The 27,501-nt window shown below is 40.0% G+C and overlaps 2 protein-coding genes across 9 annotated transcripts in view; both read right to left on the bottom strand.

Annotated features, from left to right (window-relative positions):
* LOC113018695 (protein Dok-7) overlaps positions 1–8,810 on the bottom strand; it is a 50,434-nt gene extending 41,624 nt beyond the window's left edge. For 2 of the 4 annotated variants that reach the window (XM_026162005.2, XM_026162010.2), the window contains exons 1-4: positions 8,669–8,808; positions 8,528–8,573; positions 6,396–6,626; positions 1,765–1,965 (exon numbers count right to left, since the gene is read on the bottom strand). In XM_026162005.2, coding sequence (XP_026017790.1) covers positions 1,765–1,965; positions 6,396–6,626; positions 8,528–8,573; positions 8,669–8,722 — 532 coding nt within the window. In that variant the 5' untranslated portion in view covers positions 8,723–8,808. Of the gene's footprint in view, positions 1–1,764; positions 1,966–6,395; positions 6,627–8,527; positions 8,574–8,668 lie in introns of all 4 variants that reach the window. The other 2 variants (XM_026162008.2, XM_026162009.2) reach the window with 2 other exon arrangements.
* Positions 8,811–11,291: 2,481 nt separating this feature from the next.
* Positions 11,292–27,376, bottom strand: hgfac (HGF activator). 5 transcript variants are annotated; one of them, XM_026162000.2, is made up of 15 exons: positions 27,239–27,376; positions 27,081–27,132; positions 26,638–26,731; positions 23,541–23,614; positions 23,289–23,432; positions 21,409–21,540; positions 19,255–19,365; positions 18,525–18,699; positions 17,694–17,791; positions 16,795–16,836; positions 16,373–16,637; positions 14,303–14,442; positions 13,851–13,991; positions 13,307–13,449; positions 11,292–11,632 (listed from the first exon to the last, which is right to left on the bottom strand). In XM_026162000.2, the coding sequence occupies exons 1-15, from the start codon at positions 27,299–27,301 to the stop codon at positions 11,438–11,440; spliced, it is 1,869 nt and encodes a 622-aa protein (XP_026017785.2). In that variant the 5' UTR covers positions 27,302–27,376; the 3' UTR covers positions 11,292–11,437. The 5 variants fall into 5 exon arrangements, with proteins under 5 accessions (XP_026017785.2, XP_026017786.2, XP_026017787.2 ...); XM_026162001.2 differs by lacking the exon at positions 16,795–16,836; XM_026162002.2 differs by lacking the exon at positions 21,409–21,540.
* Between the last annotated feature and the right edge of the window lie 125 nt (positions 27,377–27,501).

Here is a 27,501-nt window from a genome sequence, read left to right as displayed (position 1 = left end):
TTAATAACTTTGGTATGGTGCCAGTCTTTATCAGTAGGAAAGGCTGTAAAACCTTTGAAAACACAGCTTCCAAAATCTATGTACTCCTTTGTGTTTCCCAGGCCGTTTCTGGCCCCTGGGCCTTTTGTTTGACACAACATGGTTTAGAGACTGATGGATTGGTGGGATTTGCCATTGGTGGAAGGGTTTTTAGAACTGTGTTTCATTTGCATTGCTATAGTAACACTCTTATTATACTTAATGCTTTGCTTGCAGTTTCTCCAATGACATGATGTCATTTGAAAACAGTCACTATAGGATCTTCCTACATTGGGAAATCATGGCAGGAATCATCATAGTCAGAAAAACACTTCCTAAAATCTAAATATATACTAAAGAAAACCAAAATTCTGTATTACAATAAAACATCTAAAGACGAATGACCAACTCACACCATCAGCTGCCTGATAAAAGTTTCTATAAGAAGCCTTTCAAAAAGGAAGCAGAAAAACAAGGACCATACAGTCTTTCGTGACGATAACAGCACATGTAGTTGCTGAGGGCGCTCTCTTTTTTTGGTTCATGAAACTCCACTGAGCATCTTCCTCAACGTGCCCGCCCGAGGGATGCCAGATGTACAACCAGAGAGCAAAAAACACACCCAGTGACTGACCTCAACCCACTAATCCTGATGTTTACAGCGATCTTCTCCATGCAAACATGCAAATTCAAAGTTTGAGCATCACACAGGAATCCAAATCAGGTCCACGGATGCTTAACAGATGACCACGGGGTTTTAAAAGCGCTAAACCAAAGTACTAAAAATTAAATTTGTTTGCAGGACGCAGCAGAGGATACTGTGTGTTGCTGTCTTCATATGCCCACGTTTGATAAATTATTCATCAGCCCAATCGTACGGACAGAAGCATGGTCAACATTAAAAACTGTTGAGTTATTATTTCGCTGCAGGATGAGTTTTCATCCAAGAAGTTCTACGCTTAACAACGGAGCCTGAAAGAACATAGCCTGAAAGATTAATTTTCTCTGGACTGCTGGACCAAAATATTATTCCGGTAGACTATTTACTGTTCCTGTCACAGGAAAAAGGTTTTAGGTCCACTCTATTTTGCACAAGGCACATTTGCAAAAGTAAGGCAAGGACAAACTAATCATCAATAACAAAGACTCAAACTTCCTCTCCTCCTCTAGCTATATTTCCTCAGGCTAGAAAGCATATTTTTTGAGTCAGATTTATTGTACTGAGAAAGAGCTTCTCTTTCACGGGCAGAAAGATAAGCATGAATCACCGCAAATCACAGCCGGTGATTATTTTGTGTTTTTGAGAGAGAGAGAGACAAAACCACAGCACGTATCATGATTTAATGAGCCATTAGCCTCTAATGATGGAGAGACATTAATGTTATGAAAGGATGGAGATGTTTAACGCAGTCATACTTGAGTCTCTGTCTTTTCTTAAAAGCACATTTTCTTTGAAATTCACTGTTGGGGTTTAACATTCATGCTCTTCTTCTTCCAATTGTGTTATTTTAATATTATTACATTTTTGTTTAATGTCTTTTACTGTTTATGTGTTTCAGATGCCTCACTTTACAATCGGTGATTAAATTTTGCATTACATTTTCTTTGTCACTGTGCAGCCTAATAGCTAATTATCCCCTAAACCCTCTGCCAAGCACAAAATATTATTTTAATACCCATTTACATAAACTTAACACACTCAAATGTTGCACAAAACAGACAATAATTAAGCAGCTATAAACTTACAGTAGCCACATCTTGTTCCTCCTTCAAACACGAATCCATTTGGTACAGGTCCATATCTACGCAGGTCTGGAAGGTTCCAGTGGCCAATAATAACAGGAGGGACATCCCGAGCAAGAGCCAACAAATTGTTGCACAAATGGAGAGTTGCAGGCCCGCTCTCCAACTTGGTCCCTGGTAAGACTCCAACACTGAATCTGTGAACTGAGAAACACACAGATCTTCAAATTTAACGCATATTCCAATAACTGTAAATGAGTTTTACAATAAGTAGAAAGAGTGGAAAGAGTAAAGAGGAACATAAATGAGGCAAATAACCCTGAACACATTTCTTCATAAGCTGCGAAGTACCTCCTATTTTGTCACTCTCAAATACCCAAATGTCCGTTCTGGGTGAATATATTTTTGTAAGTAAATCTGAAGCATCAGCGTTCGACTTGCATTGCAGTGAAATATGTGCCATTTAGGAAGCTATGAGTAATTATGTTTGCAAGTACATTACCTAAATATAGTAGCTTGCTAACACATCGCTAACATTAGCTTCTAGCAGCTAATTAGCAAGAGGGAGCTGGAAAAAAGATCCTCTGGTATAATGAAGTGTAGGTATTTTGTAAGAGTTTTAGCCTCACTTTGGTATGAGGCTGAAAAATAAAGCTAACACAGAAACCCTGCAATACCTTAAGTGTCCATTGGGGCTGGTCCAGAAGTACGGTAATTCAATCCACACAGCAACCATGTTAAAATATTCAAGTTTAGAGTAGAACTGTTCAGAGCCAGGTAGGTTGCATAAACACTTTTTCTGTAGAGATAATTGTTTTCATAAACTGATATACCCTGAATATATTTTTCCAATTCTATTTTCCATTGTTTAAAGTGTGGCCACTTTAAGTGGCAGGCATAGATGGTATAAAACTTAGCTAATATAACATCGTCGACTGGTTTTCTAGAGTCCTGTTCTGAAGGCTAGGGATTAGCATTTTCACGATCTCTATCTTGGTATTTAAAAAAAGCAAGCAAGCAAGTAAAGAAACAAAGAAACAAACAAACAAAAAGTCTACGGGAAAATGGCTTTCTGACTTGACCTCTTTAAAAGCTTTCTGATGGGTTTATGGGCTCAGTCATTCGTTTTGTGTCATAATGAATAAAAATTTAAATTTCATGGAGTTTTTCCGTGAAAATGCACACCGGTTTCACGGAAAACAAACTAACAAACTATGACTATGATGTTTTTAGCCAATGAGTAAGAGTTTCACAGTCAACCATTTCGAAACTCTATGATACTATCCTGTCTTTTAGTAACCACTCTATTGTTAAGCTTAAGGAGAACTAGGAATTCAAATACATGAGGAGTCTTGGGAACAGGCTATAGCGAGTAGGGATGGGTATCGAAAACCGGTTCTTGTTGAGAACCGGTTCCCACTGTTTCAATTCCTTGGAATCGTTTGCCACTTTTAAAAACTATTCCCTTATCGATTCCAGTCGCCCCGAATGACGTCATCACGTTGAGTAGCGTCTTTTACCCAGTAGGAAACACGGCGCCTGAGCGGCACAAACGCTCAAAAGTTTGGTTACACTTTATGAGAAAGGATGACAACAGGGCAACGTGCAAAGGCTTGCACCCATTTGCCACAGCAGATGCCCCCGATTTCACTTTGGTAAGTGAATGTGTTTAATTGTAGGCAGGACATTACTGGATATTCTTGTGTAATTGCTACAGAATAATTTATGTTAAACTTTGTTATTGCTACAGGAGAATATTTATTTTATTATTTTACATATACATTTTTTTTCCTGGGGACCCTGTGACACCCGATTGAAGAGCCGTAGGCTGTGGCTCTCTTAAGATCTCACTGTTGGGTTTGTAAGGCCATGTTACTCCTAAATTTCTATCTTGTTCAAAGAGAAGATATAAAACACAGTTCTAAGCTAATCGACTTTAGTGTTCTCCTTTTTAAAAAAAAAAAGAATCGATAAGAGAATCGATAAGGAATCGAATCGTTAAACAGAATCGAAAATGGAATCGGAATCGTTAAAATCTTATCAATACCCATCCCTAATAGCGAGGGTACGATCTTCCACCTCCTGTGCTCGTCAATTTAAGGTCATATATTTAAGCGCTCAGTGAATCTGCGTTCGACTACTCCGCCTAGGCTCGACAGTGCAGCCTAGGCGGAGTAGTCGAATGCAGATTCACTGAGCGCTCAACACAGACAGCATCGTCAGAAGGAAGAGCGCAGGGCAAGCTAGCGAGACAGAAGTTAAGCTCTCCTTGCAACATGGACCTCCCCCACCCTCATTCATATCTGGCGTTTGGAATTATTTTGGTTTTCATGTGACGGTTTTTTTGTATCGAAAAAAATATCGAACCGTGACACCAAAGTATCGAACCGAACCGTGAATTTTGTGTATCGTTGCACCCCTAATAAATATATATATATATATATATATATATATATATATATAGGAAAATGAAGAAAGGTTAATTGTATTTCGGTAACTGCAAGTACTGTGTTGTTTTCTTTTTTCAATAAAAATATTTGACAAAAAAAAAAAAAAAAAAAAAAAAAGAGTTTCACAGTCATATCTGCCCATCCACATGCATCCTGCTTTTTAAAATCTACTTGCTCATTGGCTAACAACTGGTCAATCATAAGTCATCAGCCAATGAGCATACAGAACGTAAGACAAAGATTTAAAAAGGAATTAACTAAATTAATTAATCAATTACACCAGTAAACTAAACTAAAGCTGACCATCTGGTGTCTTTAAGACACAATGCAGGTTTGAGACACTTTTATATTAGCTTTATTTTTCCAACCTAGAACCTACGCCCATGTTTGATGCTGTGTTTTGGAGCATAATGTTGCAGCTAGGTCAGTAATAGTATTTGGGCTGATTAAAACCATTGTACTGAACCTCGTTAGTGGTTTTGTTTCTTTGTAGGATGTTTTTTGCAATTATCTAACAAATAACACACACTGTTGTGATGGTTAACTGTACTTAAAAGTCAAGACAGCACTCCTGTTTTTGTGAGTGAAATCACATTATTTTATTAATCTGTTACTTATGACTAATGAGCACATGCATCCGTATATACAGTTTATGGATGTAGTTGCTAACCTTGCATTAAATGATAACTTCAGGCTCAAAATCCTTATCAAAATATTTACTTCTGTTAAAAAAAATACAAGATGGCTGCTAGCTAAATCTTCCGTTTGCAAGCTCACAAACAGGGTGCAACATTGGCTGCATCCATCTTTTACATACAGTCAATGGCTGCACTTTATCTCTATAGGGATTTTTTGAGGGCTCTACAACTATGTCCTAATGAACCATCAAAGAAACCACCAAACAGTCTACTGGGATTCACTGTGATTAAAGTGAGCAGGATTGCAGAACTAATGAGTAATGGAAAGACAACGGTCAATGTAATTTTGCATACTGACAAAAACAGGAGAAAAGCTTCACAAGGGGCAGAAAACACAGTGTCCTCACACGATGATTACTTCAGCATGGATTTGATTTCATTCACAAATAAAAAGGGGAAACAGCTGCAGACAGAATGAAATCAGCAAGCCGAGCACAACGGGCTCAGATCTAAAGCCCAGCGCAATCAATCAAAGCGTGTCACAGACATCTGTGTTTTATGAGTCTGAGTCTCGACAATAAGAAAAAGGGGAAAGTCGGGTATAAAATTAGAGCGAATCACAACACTTCACTGGCGTTTCTGCCTTTGACTTTGCTAAATTTCACACACAGCAAGTGTGGATCTTGTGGATCTTCCTCAACAACACTAAACTAAAAACTTTCGTGGATTTGAACAAACTTGGCCAGGGAGATTGATTAACGGAGGCGGCGACGAGGGCATGTTGGCCAGGTGCGGCACATCATCGCTCAGGTTAAAAAGGATTCATACAGTCTCACGTAAGACAACAAAAGCTCTGTGCATGGTGGCCCTCAGCCCAGCAGCTGGCAGGTGACATTTCTGCCAGCTTGGATGCACTCCACTCAGTGACATTAGGACACACACACACACACTTATCTAACTCTCAATGCAAGCCTGAACAGACACAAGTGCATCTGTCCAAGCATGCACACGTATACTTTAACACAAAACAGACGACAAACTGGAAGGAACAACTGCAATGCAATTTGTCTTAAGCCTCTTCCACACAATCAGGTCCCCCAGCACTGTCATTAATGTAAAATGTAAAATTCAGCTGCCACCTGCTGAACAGTTCGTTGCTATTAATAGCTCCTATTGCTTCATGATGCATGTAACTTATATAACAAGTCCACACAGTAAACAATATGCACACTAAAGAGAGTCAGTGCTTGACTAAATGACATTCTTAAGAGTAATCAGACATGGAAAAAAAAAAAGTTAAAATATCACTTTAGACAACAAACGTAGTATGATAGTAGATAACAGATATTCATTAAAGACAAAAATCATTTGTTTATCTAGGAAATTGATTCAGAAGCATGTAGATGATTGCACGGGGGTAATTTTGAACAGCTGGATAGGAACATCAAATGTCATCATTTAAATTCCTTGAAAGGTTTTGAGGGGAAAGAAAAAGAAACACTGGATGTTAAACACAAGTAAAACAAACACTCATGGTTCTTCTCACCTTCTCCTAGGCTATATCGCAGGCGGGCGTCCCATGCCTGCAGGGCCTCCCTGCTGTCAAAGCCCAGCAAAACAGCCTGATTCAGGCAGAGGATGGTCAGAGTAAAAGCCACACCCTCATACCACTGTCCAGCTTCCAAGCCGCAGATCTCCTCCAAGGTGATGCTCGCCCTCTCCTTGTTGCCGTGAACTTTCTCTGATTTGTCTTTAAAAACCAGCAACACGAGGCAGTCTGCAGGACAGACAATGAGCAGGAGACGAAACAAAGACAGAAGAACACAGTCTGCATTAAAACATTATTAAATTCTACTCTTTTTTTTAAGATGTAACAAAAAAAAAGTAAAATCAATACTGGAATCCCCAAATGACACTGACAGTTACTAACAGGATGTATTTTGACCCACAGTAGCTACTGTAGTGTCCTCTGTTTGTTGCCACCTTTCAAACAATCAGTGTCAACTGACAAAACAACACTGTGTGTGTCCGTGTATCATCCCTCTCCTTCACACACACTCGCATAACTGAGGCATGAGCACAGACAGCTGGGATAACATGACATCAAAGATTTGAAGAGCAGCAGCACTCAGCCTCACGGTGGAGCATGTTGAGCTGTGCAGCGCAACATACCCAAGAAACCTTTCTGCGGTAAAACTGAATGCGGTACAAATACAAGTTCATGCTAAATCCACTCACTTTTCCATAAAATATTTGAAAATGTGTGCAAATATAATGACTACTAGATTTTATTTCCGCAGAGCCAAAGCCTCGCAGGTAAGCGTGACTGTTCACATTCATGGTACATCTAAAAATACAGCGAGTCTCTGGCTCAGACCTTAGCACATTAGCTTTGAAGATGGGATCAAATAAGAACCACAGGTTTGAAGCTTGTGTGATGTTGTTTTAGAAATAATCTGAAAGCCTGCTGTTGTACAGCAGAAGCAGTACACGTGGTAAAAATAAATAATTTATAAATGTAATTGTGTAAAAAGAAAAAGTAAACTGTGCAGAAATGCTTTCAAGAATGAGTTTACAGCATGGGGAAAAAGACAGTGTGTGGATTAAAAGCACCTTTGGCATCAGTTTTCCCATTTTTTTAAAACACAATCCCACGTTAAACGTTTGAGTCATTAAAAACGTTTAATGAAATTCTTTTAGCTTGTGCTAATGTTTCAGCTCTTTTTCAGAACCATTGTGTAATATAGGTTTTACTAGAGATGGGCAAGTGTGGATAGTATCAATATCATCTCTGGTATTGGTGTCAGATTGATACTAGCTCAATAATAGGCTCCATACTTTGTTTCTATCCACTGGGTTCAGTATGTAGCCTGCTGAACTGTATTAAATAAATTATTATTATTTTGGAAACGAAAAAAAATATACATATGTCAAAAATCCACTACGTCTGAACTTTTTTGTGTTGACAGCCACGTCTATTTTATTTATAGCCCATAACACATTTAAACAACTGAAGTTTCCCCAAAGTGGCACATTTACATTACAGGCAAAATAGAAGGGAAAAAACTGTTTATCTGCACGAAACTGCACAAAAACCTAATAATTGTGTTTTGCTCTGGTAATTACTTATTGGGAAAAGTTAAAATCATTGATTTAGTGTTCAGAATTTACAAATTAACAACAATTCACCAAATCTCCCCTAGATAAAGTGCCTTTATAGGTTAGGTTTCAAAGTATCGGCAACACTGGTCCCGTATTTACTTGGTATCGGATCTACAACACAAGTTGCAGTATCACCCCACACATATACATATACACACACACACACGTCTTTTAATACCAACTGTGGTTTGCACACATGTTGATTTTGAAATTCAAATGTATTGAATTTGTCATGCAAGCCTCATTTTAAAAGTTTTAGGTCTTTTTGTCCCTCCTTGGACGCCATAGCCTCCTGGGTCAAAGCTGTGTATTTGAACACAAACGCAGGCCCTTTGAAGCCGAGGCTTGTTGAGCTTTCACGCAACAGAAAACACAAGCAGTGCAACACCAGCTCACTGTCCTCCTCCAGCTTGTCGCGGCAGATTTGTGTAGCCGCTGTCAGATTTAATTTCAAAACAACAATGCGAGCGAGAAATGCTAAAAACAAAATTAGCTAGTTTTTAAGTTTTTTTTTACCTGCTACAGGCGACGGTTTGCGGAGCACGAGCCACCTAGTTTTCCACTGTGAAACAAAAGAAAAGTTTTTTGGGGGGTTTTAAAGCACTGGTCAAAGTGTGCATAGGAGATATCCGCATATTAAGACAAAGTAAAAGCAACCTTTTTCCCGTCTCTGAGTCTGGCGTATCCTTCCACGACAACAGAATCCGTCATCTTCAGTCATGGTTCCTGACAGCTGCAGAGTCGCTGCCTGAATGAGGGGTCACTTTCAAAATAGCTGCGCTCTTCTCTAGCGGGGCGCAAACTCGCCCCCCAGCAAGGAAGGCACATGGAAAATGGCATGACCAGTGTCTGTCTGTCTGCCTGCCTGTGTGTCCGTCTGCCGGCCATGCTGCTGCTGCCACCTGGGCTGGTACAGTGAGACGCTCCCGCGTGTTTAACATGCCACACGCCACTCTAACAGTAAAACCGAGCACGTTAATACATCAAACTAGGCATATACACTCGCCGGACACTTTATTAGGTACACCTTTTCAACAGCTCGTTAATCAACCAATCACAGGGCAGCAACCATCTTTAGGATTCACGGAATGAAACGGAGGAAATGTATAGTGAGCGTCAGTTCTCAGCGAGGTCGCCTTGTTGATGAGATTAGAGGAAGGAAACAGTAACTTGAATAGCATAAAAGAACATTGTGATGCTGGGAGCAAATGGGCTATAGCAGCAGAAGACCACACTGGGAGGGAACTAAGGAAACAGGAAACTGAGGCTATATAATTGTCATGGGCTCACCAACATTGGACAACAGAAGATTGAAAAAAATTGGTCCAGCGGGAAAACATCACCATGTCAATGAGCCTGCTCACTGTACTGGCATGGCCTCCACCGTCACCTGATCTCAATCCAGCAGTGCACCTTTGTGGAGATGCATGTGGAGCAAATGTGTAATGCTATCATATCAGTATGGATCAATATGTGTACTAATCTTCTAATAAAGTGGCCATTGAATGTAGCACCACCCTTTTGCGTTCATGTGGGGTCAAAATGTTAACGAGTTAAACTAAGCAGTTGCCAGGATTCGTGGGTTGTTTTTTTGTTTGTTTGTTTGTCTGTTTTTGTCTCACTGTGCTCTGTTTTTGTCTTTTTCTTTATTCCACCCAACCGGTTGTAGCAGACTGCTGCCCCTTCCTGAGCCTGCCTTTGCTGGAGGTTTGTTCCTGTTAAAAGAGAGTTCTTCCTTCCCACCATCACAAAGTGGTGATGGATTGTTGGAGTTTTCTTCAAAATACTGTAGGTCCTTTACAGTATAAAGCACTTTGAGGTGTTGCTGTGTTTTGGCACTAAATAAATAAATCTGATTCTGAATTGCATCAAATGGAAGTAAACTGGACTGAAGGTTAAGTCAATGGAAAGCAACCAGAACAAAACACAAAACAACTGGAAAAAGGTTTGACAATTAACAAGTTATAAGGATTTTAACTGTGGACATATCACCAGCCTGTGTAAATGTACATTAGTAGATGTGGCCAAAAAATGGACAAAACCTTTGCACAGTAAAAGAGGCAGGAGGCACTGATTCACCGTGTGAAGGGGTACTCATTGATACACCTACTTCATTTACTCTAGCCCACTTATCAGCTGATGAGTTTGCAAAAATGCAAAGTTTCATTTTCATTGTCGGCCACACATCTGCAGTGGGAGCAGCAAGAGCAAAAACAGGAAGACAGCTGTGTATTCTGGACGAGTGGTAACATGGAGACTTCAGTCCTAACATTCATATTTTTCTGTTAATTATTATTTCAGCCAATAATGTTCAGTGTACCTCTGTGGCACTCTGCTGATTAGTGTATACCTGGTAACTGGGTTGCATCGAGGTGAGATCGCATTCTCACCAGCGAACTGCTCTGCAGTTTGTTTGGTCCGCCTCCTCTGAAAGGCCTTGGTACAGTTGTTTTAGTCTGCACACCTGTGCAAAAGAACCACACCAAGGGCGGAAAGCAATCTGAAGTTCAATTTAAACGGATTAAACAACTAAACACCATGAAGGTGTATTTAGAATTTCCAGAAAAAAGGTCACCCACACCCCGAGGTAATTTGTATCCATGCACTTCATTGATTTGAGAACCAAAGCAGGGCAGTCTAACTTCAGGGGTGTGTTTGGTGCCACCCAAGGTCTCCCAGACCCTGGAGCTAATCACATACACTCAGTGTCTCTGGACCTATTAAGGTAATTTTAAGCTTTTAATACCCCTTTATTATCTTTACATTCAGTTGTTCTTGGAGCTACTTTCTATATTTGGCTTCATAGTTTTAGGTATCTGGAAAGTTTATCCACAAAACAACCTTAAAACTGAACTGTGCATATTAAAAGTACCACATCAAGTCTATACAGTCTTTTTATGTAATTGTACATATATCAGCAATAAATATATATTGTTTTTTACCCAGTTTCTGTTATTTTCTTAGAGATGTTTCACTGTTTCAAAGCTAATGTGCTTAACTAGTACAGTAAAAGGACTCAAGACCTTGAGATGAGCTATTTTTAATCCATCTATTATTTCTAAAGCCCATTTATATACTTAATTTAAAAAAAAACTAAAGAGAGAAATATCTGATGAATGAACTGAACAGCAATATATATCAAATCTCAGAAAATCCAGCCTCACGATAACAGAGAAAAGTCCACTTGGAGAAAAACATCATGGTAACCTTGAGACTGGCTTGTTTTAATTACATTCACAACATATCACAGCTCTTTAACAAAGACACTCAAAGTTTGATGTCACTGAAAGTCATTGAAGGTTTATTCAGTCTCAAAATATTTCACAGTTAAACAAATAACCTGTAAACTTCCAGAAGCTTTACAATAATAAAAAAAATTGTAAAAAAGTTCATTATAATATCTCTAAACATCTCATGCAGGAAAGGTTATTTCCAGGTAATGTCGTTTGGTGAAGGCTTGGGTTTGCGTTTGATCACTGAATCGATCCAGTCTATGTAATTCACTACTTTTGTGTAAACTCCGGGTTTATTGGAGCGGCCGCAGCCCTCCCCCCAGCTGACGATCCCGTATAAGAAGCTGACGTCATTCCTCCCACAAGCCAGCGGGCCCCCGGAGTCGCCCTGAGGAAACGCACAAGTGGATGTACACATGAATATACACGCAGATCACAGTGAAGGCACACAAACGGCTGAGTCACACACTTAAAAATGAATATATTGCTCAAAATTGCTCTCTACCTATGAGCTAAACAGTCAGTTGTCTCATTTCATTTAACAGGAAGGAGTTCAAATATTTTACACAGCAGGATGAGGGGGTAGTGTCACACCACAGACATCTCTGAATATCACTGAGACCCTCGTTGCCTTCCCCCAACATTTCACTCAGGGGAATCCCTCCTGCCATCTTAAGTGCTGTTCCATTACTGTGAAACCTCGAGCCTGGCCTCTGATGTCATCCCCAACAGAGCCAAGGCGGCGGGTTAAGTACTGTACCGTCCCAGCCACAGTGAAATAAAGACATTTGTTTTCTTCTTTCTTAAATTCACGTGTATTTAAGTTTGTGTAGTCACGCATTAAATGAGATGTTGAAAAGGTAACGTTGATTTTTTTTAAACTCTAAAATCTGTCATTGTAAAATAGATTTTTGGTTAAAATGTGATCTTCATGAAGCAAAGTAGTTCATATCTCCAACATCCAGCAGCTTCATATAAATGCAATGACCTGCAGCGGGATCACATGACTGTGCATCAAAGTTTGTTTGATGCAGCGTGTAAGAGTGTAGTTGAGAGCAGGAGCATTAACACTGTGAGTTAGAACTATTAATACAATCTAACTCTTAATTTAAATACTGTTAAATAATTAAAGAAAAAAACTAACAAAAATATACCATAAAATAAAAAAAATGTAAAAAGTATGCTCAGCTTTTTGGTTCTGGCTGAGAGTAAAATAAGTGAAGCAGAATCTGAAATGAAAAAAAAAAATGTAATGACAGAAAAGAGATTAAATCGCAAAAAAGTTCCTGAAGTTAAAGTCCTATTGATATTCTTTATAAATAACTTGATAATAAGAGATAATATTGTCACTATTGCGCTCAATCGCCCACTTTCCCAAGTGAATTTGCCACCCTGATAAGGATAAGCGGAAGAGAATGGATGGATGGACCTACTCCACTGATGTTTCCGAAAAGCCTTATATAGAGTTTTAAGCTTTTAACCCAGCCAACCAGCTATGAGGTGAATCATGACTATAAAGGAAAAGATACAGATAAAAAAATTAAAGGGAAATAAAAAGAAAAAAATGATTAGTTAAAACCCATAATGTTTTGCAATTCATCGAATTTACAGCAAACGACTTCTAACCTTCTAACCTTCCTTTAGATATGTCCGTGGTAACCTTCATATCCAACCACGAGAGATACCGCTGTTTAAATTCAGCATTTTCTTCATGACATAGTAAATAAAACTTGTTTCCCCAAAAACAAAGTTGTTATCATATAGACCTATGGTTTCTTGTGACACATATCATCATTTCACAATGTCATAGCAGCTCTACTATGTATAGTTCTAGTATTATGGCTCATAATCAGAACGTGACTATGAGTTTTATTTCCAGGACCTCACTGCTGAGCTCTGTAGTGCTGGTGAATCTGGTGTCTTAACTGCAAATAGAACATTGAGCCAGGAGCTAATTTAAAATTAAAAAAGATGTTTCTATCATGGGACTCTGTTTTAGGACATCAGCACTTCCTTGGCAGAATTACATCAAAACACGACAGTCCTCAAAATGCTTCCCTACCTGGCACGCATCAACGCAGCCGTTAATCCCTGCACAAATCATGTCACTGGTGACATGGTTGCCATACACTTCTGGCTTCTTGCAGTTATCGTGAGGAGTCAGTCTTACTCCAGCCTCCTGCAGAGTGGAGTATCCCATTCCCTCTGTCAAATAAAACACAAATGAGTCGTGTTAGATAAAAGCCCAGTAACACCGAGCTGTCACCCCATATTTTTTCCCGGTCCTTATGCTAAGCTAAGCTAGGCTAATCGTCTCCCGGCTGTGACAGATTTAGCCCTCAAGATGAAAGCAAATTATTATTTTCCAAAGTGACAAAATGTTTCTTTTATGTGCGTTAAAAATAAATCTGAAACTTTTCTCAAAGACACATAGCAGCGCAAACAATTTTGGCCCCACCCTCACGGTTTAAGCGTGTAAACAAATAAATAATTCACTGGAGGTGCACGACAAATGTGCTCCCTGTGATCAATGCACGAATGTAAATAGTTGTCATCGTGACAAAACGGAAATGACACAGCTCTGCCATGACCTCCTCATTACTCACTCTCTTGTGTATGTCCCCAGCCACTAATGGTGCAGCAGTAGTAATCGGGGAACGTCATGCTTTTGTCTGGGAGACAGATGGGCCTGATGAACGGGGTTTTCTTCACACATCGCCCGTCCTGCTTCTTCAGTTTGATTAGAACTGCCAAACAGAAATGAAATGTTATGAAACAGGAAAAGAAATGAAGCAAAGGTATGAAGCGAGTGGCTGACTTCGCCTTGGGAAAATGCCACACCCAACTGTCAATATACATATATGTGTGCATCTGTGTTTGTGCGTGTTTTTATTGCGGGGGTGCAGAGGGACACAGCTGTTCAGTGAAGCACAGCTGTGCATACAGACTGGGTTCTTAAGTGGGTTTGTGTGTTTCTGAACAGGGACAAGAGGTCTTCCAGTTTATGTGAGTCACTGGCATATGTGTGCGCGTGTGTGTGTATGCGTTAAATAATTACCAATGTCATGCAGTGTTGGGTTAAACACTGAGAAGTGCCTTGGAAAGATGTAGTCCTCCACTCCAAATGTCCTCGTGTTGGGACTGGTGGTATTAAAGCTATGCTGGCCCAGGACCACACGGATTTGAGATTTCAGGGGGCTGAAGAAAGACATTCTTAATTAATTCATTATAGTATACCAGTATACCAAAGTCCACACTCACAAAGCTCATCAAGTCAAAATAAACTTGAGGTAACTGGAGTACTTCACCTTGTTTTTCGTGAAATCTGGTGGGAAAATTAGAGAACCCAAAATACCTTCACAGAACATTTGTTTGAGCTTTTAGCAGCACAGTCAATCACATTTGGCCTTTAAGGGGGGTGAAAAAGGAAGCCAATGCAGAACTTCCAAATGCTGCAATTAAACGGGTGTTTTTCCTGCCATTTGGAAAGTAGTCGATGAGTATTTGTTCGAGTATTAAGTGCAAACTATGGACGAACGCATGAATCTGCTAGCAAACAAAACAATACCAAAAGTTAAAGTTATGCATTATTAAAGAGAATATAGCTTCCAGGTCTAAAAGGTGAAGCAAATGCAGACGTGCCTTAAACCAGCCCTTGCTTGGCATTATGCTTACATTGCTTGAGAGTTGCCTGCCCTTTTGGATGTGATATAACTGCATGTCACTCAGGAAAACTGTCCATTTTGCGACCACTTGGTGAGTGGTTGCTGGAGACTGCTAGCCCTCATTAGCTAAACTCAGTTGCAAAGACGATGCTGTATCAAAAAACGTGTTGGCTGCAAGCAGATTCTTTGCAGTTTGCATGAAAGACAGCATTTTGTATAATTGCTAACTGCTAGCAAAGCGGTACTTAAACTTGGAGAAAGTGCAACGCAAACCAGAAACAGTCTCCGTTTCTGGCATCGCACTTTGTAAAATCTTACTGCTGTTTGCAAAGTAGTTGGAAAGTGTTTGCAGACAAGTTGAAAACACGACCAAAGTAATAACAAAGAGGTTTTCACTAATTAATTCACATTTTATGCTGGTGACTGGCAGTTGCTAAGGATTCAGTGACTGGTCTCTAGCCCTGTTTGTCTGGGGCTTTAGCCATTACTTTTCCAGGAGCGGTAAATAGCTACAGGATGCTAACCAAGCTTACCAACCAATCATTAGCTGATAATTTAGCACAGCGTCCTACCATCCAAATGTGGTCACTCAAGATGGCAAAAAGACCATTCTTATCATGATTGTTACACCTGTAGGAACCATAGTAGCAACAATAGACAGGAAGAGAACAATGACACACAAAGGGAGTCAGACTGGTTGACCGATCTTTTAGCCATGTGGCATGCATTCTTACCACTTCGTCACTTGGGCTAAAAATCAGTCTAATTTTTATTACACTGCTTTAAAGTCTAATAATTAAAATCTAATGATTTTAATGTCACTTGTGCTGTAAAAAAAAATCCACTTAATTCTGTAATTTTCCTTCCTAAAGCACCAACTATCTATAAGATAGTTAAACCCCTGCGATGTTGATAATGCTATTTTATATTATGAATTTTAATTAATACTTTCTAATAAGAAATCCAATCATGCCCCAACTGTACTAAAACACAGTTGTAGCAGTAGACATGGGGCTTAAAAAGAAAGCCTTGCAGATACCATATATTGTATTTTCCTATATGCACTCTGCTGTGTAGGTCCAGTGCAACATTCAGTTGCTTTAGCTAAAGATTTAAACTTGTGGATGTCAGTAAACAGACATCTGTTTTACTGACATCAGAGGAAGGTGCTAACATTTGCATGTAAACATTACAACATGCATATTTAGACACGTTTGTTATATAATACAGAGAGAATATATTACTGTTTAAAATTCAAGAAATGTGACTTTTTTTGTCAAGCTTCCTATAGTCTTTCATAGACTGACTCAAAAGGGGATACGATTTCTTAAAAGACTCACACTTTCCAAGGTTAAGAGATAACACTGTGTAGAGGGGAAAAAATGGCTGGAAAAACTCATAGCGTTGCCTTTTTTCCACTAATGTGTGTAACATCCTCTGCAGCGGTAGAATTCAATACATACTTGCTGAAGAAGCAGTGGGCCGCAGACACGACCCAGCAAGAGGAGATGAGAGTGCCGCCGCAGAAGTCTGACTGTCCGATGTAAATGGCTGCCATCCATGGATGACTACCTTCCAGAGACGAAGTTCCACCCATTATCCTCCCTCTGGCTGTCGATAACCTCTTCTTGTGCTTTTTCCCGCATAAGGGTTTTTTGGCCGGCTTGGAGGGTTTGGGTTTTTCAATGGTGGGCAGGACGTTGAATGGAGTAAACCTCAGAGAAGAAGCTGAGAAAAGTTCAAACAGAGGATTATTTTCAGCTTAACTTGGACACAGCAAAATGCCACTTTCTAAAAAGAGCTAAAAGACGCTAACAGATAAGAAACTACAAATCAATCAACTAGCTTAGATTGACTTTTTTTTTTAAACTAGCTTCCTAAATACCTCCTCTGAATAATTTTGAATCTACTGCTGGTTGATTTCCCCCTGCAAGAAGCACAAAAAACAAAAATAGTCATTTCTATAAGGTGATGATGTTCAGTGTGGCAAAGCTTCCTCTGGCTGCAAATCATGTGTTGAGGATGATCAGGAAGAGGATTATGAATTCGGTGCATACCCCTGGCATCATGACAGACAGATAGACAGCTGTTGCAAACCCCACTCACCACATCAACATTTGGCTCCACCTGACGTGACGTGTTGATTCAGGGTGAGTAATGTCTTATTATTTCCCCCATATCTAACCTAGCCAATGTTTTTCCTTTAAAAAAAAAAAAAGCTCTTTCACTAAACCAGTCAGCTTGGCTGAATTTAACTTTCGAGAGCAGCGTGACTCAGCGGCACAGATTAGCTGCCTTCTCTGCACTTTTTTTTTGTTTTTAAATCTAAAACTGGATTTTAATTAAATGTGAAGGCATTTAATAAGCCTCCACATTCGAGAAATGTTTCTCGAATACGGAGCGTCAGTGTCAATGTCATATGAACGAGGCCGAGAGAGAGAGAAGACGCTGCTGCACTGCGTGACCTTTGTGTAAGATCATTACTTATTGCATGTTGTAATGATGGAATGAATGTTCAGAGAGTGGCAGCTAAATAAATCTGATACTCTTAACGAGGAAACAAAATTAAGCCAAGAGTTGGATATGAACATTATTACAAACGAGGGGTATTAGAATATGTACATATATAGATTTAAACGGCAGAACAGCTCAGGTGTCTGGTCAAGCTAACAGATGTATGCCTTAATCTTATGCTAAAGCATATCCACACTCCAATATAACGCCTCAATTACAACATAATTACATTCTGCACACAAACTCCTTCCCTGCGTCCTGCTTACTCACACGCAGCCATCACACAGGAGGGGACGTCACAGTACTCCCAGGAGATGGCGTTGTCTTTTATTGTGTAACACCAAGGCTTCTTGTCCTCGTCTGGGTTCCTACACACAGAGATACACAACGGACAGAGTGTGTGCGTGCTTCTGTGCGTGTAGCCTCGCTGCTTCCTATCTTTATATATTGCTTCATTAGCTGAATGTCTCACAGGGGCTCCATTGCCATTCAAATCCACACACTCACACGCAGATTATTCGCTTTCTTTCTACATTCGTTTCACGTTTTAACAACCAGGATTCAGGTTTTAGTTTTAAAGCTGCAATATGCAATCTTACCAATAATTAATGATCTATCCGAGCCTGGGTGTAAGTCTAAGTCCCATTGTTTGCTTTGGCCTGGGAAAATTTGGGAAACGTGCCATTTGCTGTCAGTATGTCTTCCTGCTCATGAGAAGTCATAGTAAGAAATCAGCTGATGGAAGAAGGCAGGAAGGGTGAATGTGCCAGAGATAAGCCTTTTGGCATGATGGTTTCAGGGTTTCCCCCTCAGTAGCTATGTGCTCGTAAGTCACACGAATGACAAGAGTTGACACATGGAATTGACAGATAAGGAGCATACGGCTTTTGCTAGCTCAGGGTAAAAAAAAAGTTGGATACTGCAGCTTTAAAACAGAAATTATGTGCAAACTGTATAGAAATGTGGCCTCCCAGATAAGACTGTTTGCAGCACAGCAAGCGACAAAGGCTTTAATATCTCATTTTGATTAACTGTTGGAGAAACAACTACTAGAAAATCTACCATAGCTGCTATTAAGGCAGGATGATTTAGCACACACACCTGCAGTAGGCATGCTCCCCAAGGCCTTTAACAGGTGATGCAATCACTGTGCCCACATGGAGCTCATCAAACAGCAGGTCTGAGTTCCACGGCAGACACTGGGCGCCGGACACGGTGGTGCCCACCAGGCCTCTGTAACCTGTGCCCCTGCTGCTATAGCACTCTGTCTCTGGCTCTGCTCACACAAGCCACAGAGAGAGAGAGAGAGAGAGAGAGAGAGAGAGAGAGAGAGAGAGAGAGAGAGAGAGAGAGAGAGAGACATGGAAATAATCCCAGCCGTGACCACAGTAAAACACAGGTATGTAAACAATATGAAAGCGATCACACAAACTCCCGATGCAGCAGATATGTGTGTGCGATGACAGCTCTTTTCTCTTCAGAATGAGTTAGAACACGTTTTAAAACCTCTCTCTGAACGCGTCAATGACAGCTGGCTACAAGCTCACCAGCACGCCCTCACCTGTGACCATTAATCAAACTATTGTCATCCACACATGCACGAGCATGCGTCTGTGCATACGTGACACAATGAGGATTCCATACATCTGCTCTCGCATATGACAAAGACTCTGGCTCTATGCAGACTGCAGTGACTAGAAATTCTGCCCTCTGCTATTTTTAGCCCAATACAAACATCATTTCATGTCAACTGTGCTTTCTGCTCAGAGCAAATTTTGCATTTCCATTTGAATGAGGAAAACGGGAACGTAGCACTCAGCGTATGACTTACCGAGACTACAGTGAGGTCCACTGTAGCCATGCCTGCAGTTACACACTTCCTTTCCGGTGGATACGATCAGTCGACACGTTCCGTCGTTCTGACATGGGTTTGTACGGCACACTGGACACATCAAGACACACACTGTCACATCCTAATGCCATTCTCTTTAAAATGCTTGTTTTTCAGCAAAACTTTATTAACATTTAGCTTGTTTAACGGACCCATTATGATAGTCGCTATGCACAGTTTAAAAGTATTGTATTCTGGTTATATTTCTATAAAATAAAATGGTTGCCGAGCACCTAGGTCATTTTGCTGGGAAATTGCAACTATTAAAATTGCCATTCCTACATTACTGTCTTTGGAGGAATTTCTGTTTCAAATCTATGAGATTCTGAATTCTGAATGTAAGCAGTTAATGTAGAGTCCTGAAGTAGAATTCCTATAGATGCCAACAAAATTGTAGCAAATGGCCAGACATTTGCAATTTTTACACTTTGGAACAACCGGTCTGAACTAAACCAAGGAAACCACCAGTTGCTAAGGTAAAAAGTGTATTGCCTGACTGACCTGTTGCTTGCTGTTGATGCATTAAAGCTTCCTTGTGATTCTTTTTGGACACTAGCAATTTGCTGTTGTCACAAGTAATTTGTGTGGTAGCCACAGACTCATCTGCAAACACTCACCAGCTAGTTGCGAAGTGTTAGTAAAACAGAGAACGTAAGTTGTACAACTTTTACTTTGAAGACGTGTGCGACTGGGGCATTAAGGGAACTTTATGCTGATTGGCTGCCCCTCATAACGAGAAAGCTTAAACAGCACTTAGGTGGTTGCTGCTGTTTTGTGTATGAGGTATGAATTATATATGTATATAATATATATGTATTATGTATGTACTATATGTATTAAATCATGCATGGCCACGTCTGAAAAGAAAAACTGTGTGAAACTGAGCATTTACAGCAGTATGAAGCCTGAGCTTTTGGCTCACAGGGATTAGTCTGACATACACTGACCTCGCTATTTAAAACTTCTGTATTGTGGCATCAATCATTGGAAATCACTGTAATAGTACATTTATAACAGACAATAATTCAACAATAATTAGCATTGCTACACCATCATGGTTTTTCCCACGCAGGTTTTAAATGTAATTTTTCATATCTTTAGATTACCAAAAGAAAACTGCAAAAGAAACCTCTGAGTATTTTAACCTGACTCTACAGTTCCGCTCAAGTGGACTTACTAACATCTTCCGGTCTCATTTTTTTGGCTTTGGTTCGCTCTCACCCATGCATCTGTGTTCTTATGTACATGTAATATATCTGGGTCTGAGCAGCCTCTTGTGAAATAATATAACATACAGAAAATATGCTGGGGATCAGAGATGCCATGAGTTTATTGGGTTTTACTGAAAGTGAGCAGTCCTGATGTGCTTTGAAGAAAAACAATGTAAAGCACATTAAGGGTCAGGTTCAAGCTAGAAAACTTTTTTTTTTTTTAGTTTTGCGACTCCTGTAAGCTGAGCCCCTATCATCATGACAAATGCAGTTTCAGCTGAAGAAGCATGAAAATACCTCTCTGATTGTATCTCCTTTATGCCAGGGGAATCTGCTAAACGCCCGTGAACATTGAGATGAAAGCACCCTATGGACCCATGGGGTGTGTCCTAAAACACCATTCCTGAGTCACAGTGAGTCATATAATCTGCCTTTTCTTCAATGCAAAGTTACTCTTGTAACTATGGAGCTGTGATCAAAGAAAGGGTAGGGCACGTCTTTCAAACCCCCTCTTATGAGAGTGAAAAAAAAAACATTTCTTCAGGCTAGGAGGAGATCTGATACTTTTTTGGAGGCCTGAGATCAAGTTGTATACTATTTTTTTTTAAATTATATGAGTTGCTAAGGTTGCTAGGTTTTTATCTTTATGTTTATTTAATGTAAAAACAAACAAACCCCAAAACATTCCAACATGTAGCAATATTTCGTTTGTCATTCGCCGATTTGAGCATCAATTCAAGCAGCTGTCAAAGCAAATAGCGCTGAAGTCATTGCAGCCTATTGAGTTTTGCTCTCATCACCCCAAAAATAGCAAAAAATGGCCAAGAAAAAAACAACTGGACACATTCAGAGCAGAACAACAAAAGCAGAAAGCATGTCTTACTCGTGTAGTGGACTCTCTCACACTTGATTTCCCCTGCCACACATGTGCACTGTTCCACATTACGGAGGTGAATTCGTCCCCAAGACTCTCCGATGTCATAATAGCGCAGGTGTACGGTTTCGTAGCACTTCTCTGAAAAAGCCGACACAACACATGAAAGGCGTCGGGGCTGAAATGGGAGAGCAGATTGAAGAGCTCAATGGAGCGTACGGAGCAAATCTCCGATGGCTGAGCTGCTGCGACGGATCCATTTTTCTGTGTTTTTCCATCTTCTTTCACTGCTTTGCTTTCAGCTGAAAAGTGAAACCTGTTTACAGGTAACTCATAACTGATTTGCCATTATTTTGGCCTGAAGGCAAGCACGCGAAATTTCAGCAGCATTTTAACGGAAAACACAGATTAAATGAAACTGGCATGTCATTTCAATGTTATACACGTCACGTTATTGTGAAGCGTATGCCGCATTTATAGGACTGTGGCGAACATAAGACTGCCACTCAGATCTTTCAATCACATCTCAGTGTCTGTATCAGCAAATAGAGATTGCTCAGTTGTCATCTTAATAGCATCAGGTCACGTCTGTCAGTGGCGTGTGAGGCTATAGCTGAATGCAGTTAAACCAGTTTAAAGTCAATTAAACAAACTACATTTGCTGCTAAAAAAAGAGCGAAATCACTGTGTCACTGCTGGTCTGTAACCAGTTCTGCCTTAACTCCTTCAGGATATGAAGCTCCTGCCCAGATAAGTTTGGGAACCAATAATTACAAAAATTGATAATCACAGCTTGCCAGTCATTGGAGAATTTATTGCATCAGACATCAGTGATTCCACCTTTGGGCACGGCAACTTTGTGGTGCTTTGCTAGTGGCAGCTTTTTGGCATCGGCCACAATCTTTTTTTATTGTAAATGTGTAAATCTCTGGAACTAACAGATGGGGTGGTGCTACTGGCAGCGGCAGAACAGGGTTACATGAGGTGGGGTTGAAAGCCACGCAGACTCTTAACTACTGTGATAATCAAGAGTGAACTTAGACTGTCATGCTTTTGTTTGTCTTCACGGTTTGTTTCCTTTTTTTAATCAACCTTTATTTATGCAGGAAATTAAGATCAAAAGTCTCTTTTGCGAGTGTATTTTGGGACCATACAGGCAGCCTTATAACCTAGCATGTTCTTTGACTCCCATAGAAAACCTTGTGCAAGCACAGCGAGTCCAGATTATAATGTAAATTTTCTATCTATGAAAAATCTCCAAATTTAGTTGTTCACAGCTGGGAAAAGGTAAGCTCACAAAGAACAGCGTTGGGCTCTGTGGATAAAAGTATCCTTATTCTTGTCACCAGTGAAATTTTCAAACCTCCAACAATTACTGACAGCAATTTTCCTCCTAATCAAAGCTGTAAATCAGTGTAAATAACAGCACTTACCAGTGAGCCAGTAAACTACAACGTTATTGAATGTAGCAGATGTAGCAGAAATGAAGCACGTCAAATGCCACACCAATTTAGTCATTGTATGATGAGTGGCCTCTTTGCATAATGAGCCACAATCTGCAACCTTTCTGAAAAGTCAACAGTTGAGCATTTTTAACAAATATAGCCTCTCTATGTGGCTCACTGGTCCCCAGAGAAGAAGGAGTTAACTCTTCACACTCAACTGCCTTCACTAAGCATGAATTTGATTACAGAGTTTTTAGCTGGCATGCTTTTGATTTTGGTTTACATCTGTGGACAACAGATGAATGACAATGGGCTGCCTAATGTGCACTTTGATGTGAATATGTTCAGGGAACAGACAAAAAAAAGACAGTCTGACAAAACCAAATATGAATGGATGACAAGCACTATACCTTTAATTCATAGAATATTAATAAAGGTGCCTACTTTGTTCACATATTCTCCCAGAGAAGCTCTCAGGGCAGGAGCATTCGAATGTGCGTCTGTGTGGGATCGCTGTGCAGACGCCTCCATTCTGACACGGGTTCGCCTGACACGGATCTGTGATTCTGCGTGAAGTGTGGACAAAAACTGAAATCAAAACATCAAAACATAATCAGCAGGAGAACAACCGCAACACTGTAGTTTCTAATTAAACAGCAGTGGAAATTCAATCTGCAGCTGGTTTGGTGAGCTAACCATTTGGATGGCTTCTCTCTGGTGCGCAGAAACCCCACTTCCTGTCCCGATCAAAATTGTGTGTAAGAGAGCACCTGGGACAAAGGAAACAGGAAGAGAGTCACCTGCAAGTCAGCAAATGCAGCAAATATGCCAAAAACAGAGTCTGCACAATTCTAACAAGCTTGAAAGTTAATATTTGGTATGATCACCTTTATTCTTCAACATAACCTGAACTCTCTTAAGCAAGTTTCTGTAATTTCTTTAAGTATGGTTGGATGTTTTTGTTCTGAATTTGTATAAAGGAGTATATAGGACCACTCTTTTTTTCATGTAAAAATAAATAAATAAATAATAAATAAATCATCAAACGTCTTTTTCACAAATCACACCCTGATTACAACCTTAGTAAGCATATCCTGACTAAGCGTGTAAGTTAGCGTGCCCGCTGACGGTTAGTCATGCTATACTGTTGGAGTTGGGCATATAGATATTGTGACATAAAATTGCGTAAACCATGTGCAGAGGATTTTACCCAACCCTTAATCAAACCCACAAGTACTGACACCCTGCTCCAGAACGCTGCATCTTCTGCCAACACACACTAACTAACTCTGTCAATCATCCACTAATCTAACCTGCGTAACATTAACATACCTCTTCTCCACTCACTGTAACTACAACACTCAATGACAAACCCATTCTGACGGTGAGCTGATGAGCACATCACAAAAACAAGCAGGGTCAAACCGCCGCAACTTTACATGTAGGGGGACCAGAAAATATTGGCCCATGTATAATTGCATAAACGTTGCTCCACCTTACTGGCATCCACCCTTTCTGCATCATTTCCAAGTAGTGAAGACTGAAACCCTGCCAGCGTGTCTCCTGTTGTTTTGGGTTTTTTTTCCAATATCATAAAAAGATGATTGTTGCTGTGTCACAATCTGAAGCGATTAAAAAAAACCAAATTACACCATGATGGTTTTACTGAGGCAGCTGTTTATGCACCCTCGGGATAAATGCTGTGAAACGGCTAAACTTCAGCTATAGTTGCAGTTTCACAGAGTACCTCTGCATTTTATCTTCACAGTTATTAATGATAACACTGTATTATGATAAAAATCATCACAGGCCCCAGCAGCAATTGAGCAATGAGCATTTTATTAAAGCTTTTTCGCTCATTACCTCATTAAAATTTGTGATCAGATGGCACTGTCGCATAAATCCCTCATCCCCGCGAGCTGTAATTAGGTGTGACTACACACCCCAAACACACTGCATCAGTGTACAAATCATTGCTATTACAGCAGTGATGGAAAACACCAGTGTGTTTGTTCTTTTAAGGGCATGCAAAAAGCCAGGAACTATCAACCAATTAGAAATAAGAACACTAACTCGACATTTCTCCCTTGAGAAGAAAGCTGCACTTTGTATCTTCCAGCCCCACAAAGGTTGACTGTTTCCAGTGCTTTCTTTTAAAGTTATAAAATTCAAAAGTCTGATATAAATATATTGCCTTTTATTTTTTACACAGACATATTCTGTATATATATATTCCAGTGATACTGTAATCCACTGTAAGACAGTCATCTATGACACCGTATCTGTGTGACTTAACAAGAAGAACTATACTTAAAGAAGTAAAGAGTTTGTTCTTCTTCAGTGTCAGCTCATTAAGCTCATTTTAAGCTCTTCAGTTGATAACTGCCACCACAAAGACTGAAGTAGTGTCTGCTATAATGAATACATATATTGATATCTGAAACCAGTACATCAATAAATGTACTACAAGAAAACGGTATACGATATATGAAAATATCGATATTTTGCCCCACCTCACATGGTAGCAGCTCAATGCATTTAAACATGTTCAAACCGAGCATCGGGAGAAGGTGATTTAAGTGACTTTGAATGTGGCATGGTATTGATGCCAGACCAGCTGGCTCGAGTATTTCAGAAACTGCTGATCTACTGGGAATATCCCAGCACAACAATCTCTGGGGATTACAAAGAATGGCCTGAAAAACAGAAAATATCCACTGAGTGGCAGTTCTCTGTGTGAAAATGTGTTGTTGATAACAGAGATCAGAGGAGAATGGCCAGACTGCTTTGAACGCATAACACGTCAAACCTTGAAGCAGATGGAAAACAACAAGAGAAAAAAAACACATGATCCTGTCAGCTAAAAACAGGGAACTTGGGCTACAATTTACAAACGCCTGCCAACAGAAGATAAATGCTGTCTGGTCTAATGAGTAGGCTCAGAATTTGGTGTAGAAAACATGAATGCATGAATCTGTGCCTCGAGTCCATGATTCAGGCTGATGGTGGTGGCGGTGTAATGTTGTGACCGGATATTTTCTTTGGGTCCTTTAGTACTAAATGAGCATCATTTAAGCACCACAGAGATTTGCATCATGGATGTGTAGCTAACTGTCTGACCTGTGTGTATACAGTAAGTTTGAGATTGAAAAGGGAAGATTATGGCTCATTGTTTCTTAACTATCAAGCAATCAAAACACACAGCCTGACTCCGCTCCATCAGTCACGATGCTATTCTGCTACATGTGCCTTGACCGTGCTAAGGGTATTGTCAAGTCAAGGCTAGTTGCTTTTATTTAATTAGCACATTTAAAAGCAGCGGGAGCTGCTTTCAAGTCGCTGTGGTAGAATAAAATATACAGTGACAACACTAAGTGGGAAGTGACAAAGGCAATGATAAACACGCATCATCAAGACAGCAAAAAAATAAAAGATGTATTAAGAAAATAAGTTCAATACAAACCATGCAATCAAATAATCTGTAAATTATCCAAAGATGATTTTTTTTACATTTTGTGGAATAAAAGTTTCAAATCATGCGTATCAAACAACGTGTGTGTGTGTGTGTGTGTGTGTGTGTGTGTGTGTGTGTGTGTGTGTGTGTGTGTGTGTGTGTGTGTAAGAGCGAGAGAGAGAGAGAGAGAGAGAGAGAAGAGAGAGATCTGTCAGTGTGTGTCAGAGGACTGACACTTCTGTCAGAAGTGTGTTTTGACTTGACTACACACACATTACAGACTGTTTGTGCAACCAAAACAGTAGATCCAGACAGACAGGCTGGCTAATAAGGACTCACCATGGTCTTGAGGAGAGGACAGTGATGCAGTGATGATGAATCCTTCCACCCTGACGAAAAGGGAATTTACATTCTTTGCCCGTGGTGGTAACAACTGCAGAGGACGTAAAGGGGAAAACACAAAACATTAGCAGCAGAAACTGTCTTGGAAACCCCGACCCACCCACTCTCTCGCTGGTTTCCACACACAAAGACCCCTTTCACTTCAAATGAATGTACAAAAATCCATAAGCAAGCTACACCCCCTCCCCTACAGGTAACACCTATGCAAACATCAGCTCACTCAGGACTTAAGAGTGCAGCACCACCAACTAAGTAAAATAATAATAATAATAATAATAATAATAATAATAATAATAATAATAATAATAATATAGGGAAAATGATTTTAAGACCAGAGTAAAAACAAACAAACAAACAAACAATAACAAAAAGAAACTCGCCTGTATGGCTCTCCCTCACCGCCTCTGCTTCATATGTAGGTGCTAATGTGTGCTGAAATCAAGGGAGAGACATTATTTCACTCCTTTCACGCTCTCAAAAACACGCAATAACAATAAGCACAGACTCACTTGAGTAGAGAAGTGTGGCTAAAACTTACCACTCCTGCGAAAACGCACGAGAGAAAAAGCATCACGGCGTGTGCCATCGCGAAAGTTTGCATCTGATGTTTCCCTGGTGTCCCGAGAAGCTTATTTCCCGTGTGCCTGTCACGTAATATCTGTCAGTGTCAGAGTCCTCAGCCCGTTTTTGGTCATAGGAAACGTGGGAAATCCTGCAAGTATTATCCTGTCCCTCACAAGTTGAAGCTGTATTGAGTAAACCCGTTGCGTCATTAGGCTTGTCTGACGCTGAGGCATCCTG

The sequence above is a fragment of the Astatotilapia calliptera genome, chromosome 3 (genome assembly GCF_964374335.1).
Source record: "Astatotilapia calliptera chromosome 3, fAstCal68.1, whole genome shotgun sequence".
NCBI lineage: Eukaryota > Metazoa > Chordata > Actinopteri > Cichliformes > Cichlidae > Astatotilapia > Astatotilapia calliptera.
Note: the sequence above shows the minus strand (reverse complement) of the source record. Positions and strands in the feature narration are given on the sequence as shown.

What these genes read in the sequence shown, in the direction of transcription:
- hgfac (XM_026162000.2), bottom strand. Translation starts at nt 27,301, where the DNA reads ATGCAAACTTTCGCGATGGCACACGCCGTGATGCTTTTTCTCTCGTGC. An exon ending in TGGGAGAATATGTGAACAAA is followed by an intron (nt 21,541 to 23,288) that starts GTAGGCACCTTT and finishes CGGCTTTTTCAG; the next exon opens with AGAAGTGCTACGAAACCGTA. An exon ending in TGAGAGAGTCCACTACACGA is followed by an intron (nt 19,366 to 21,408) that starts GTAAGACATGCT and finishes TGATGTGTCCAG; the next exon opens with TGTGCCGTACAAACCCATGT.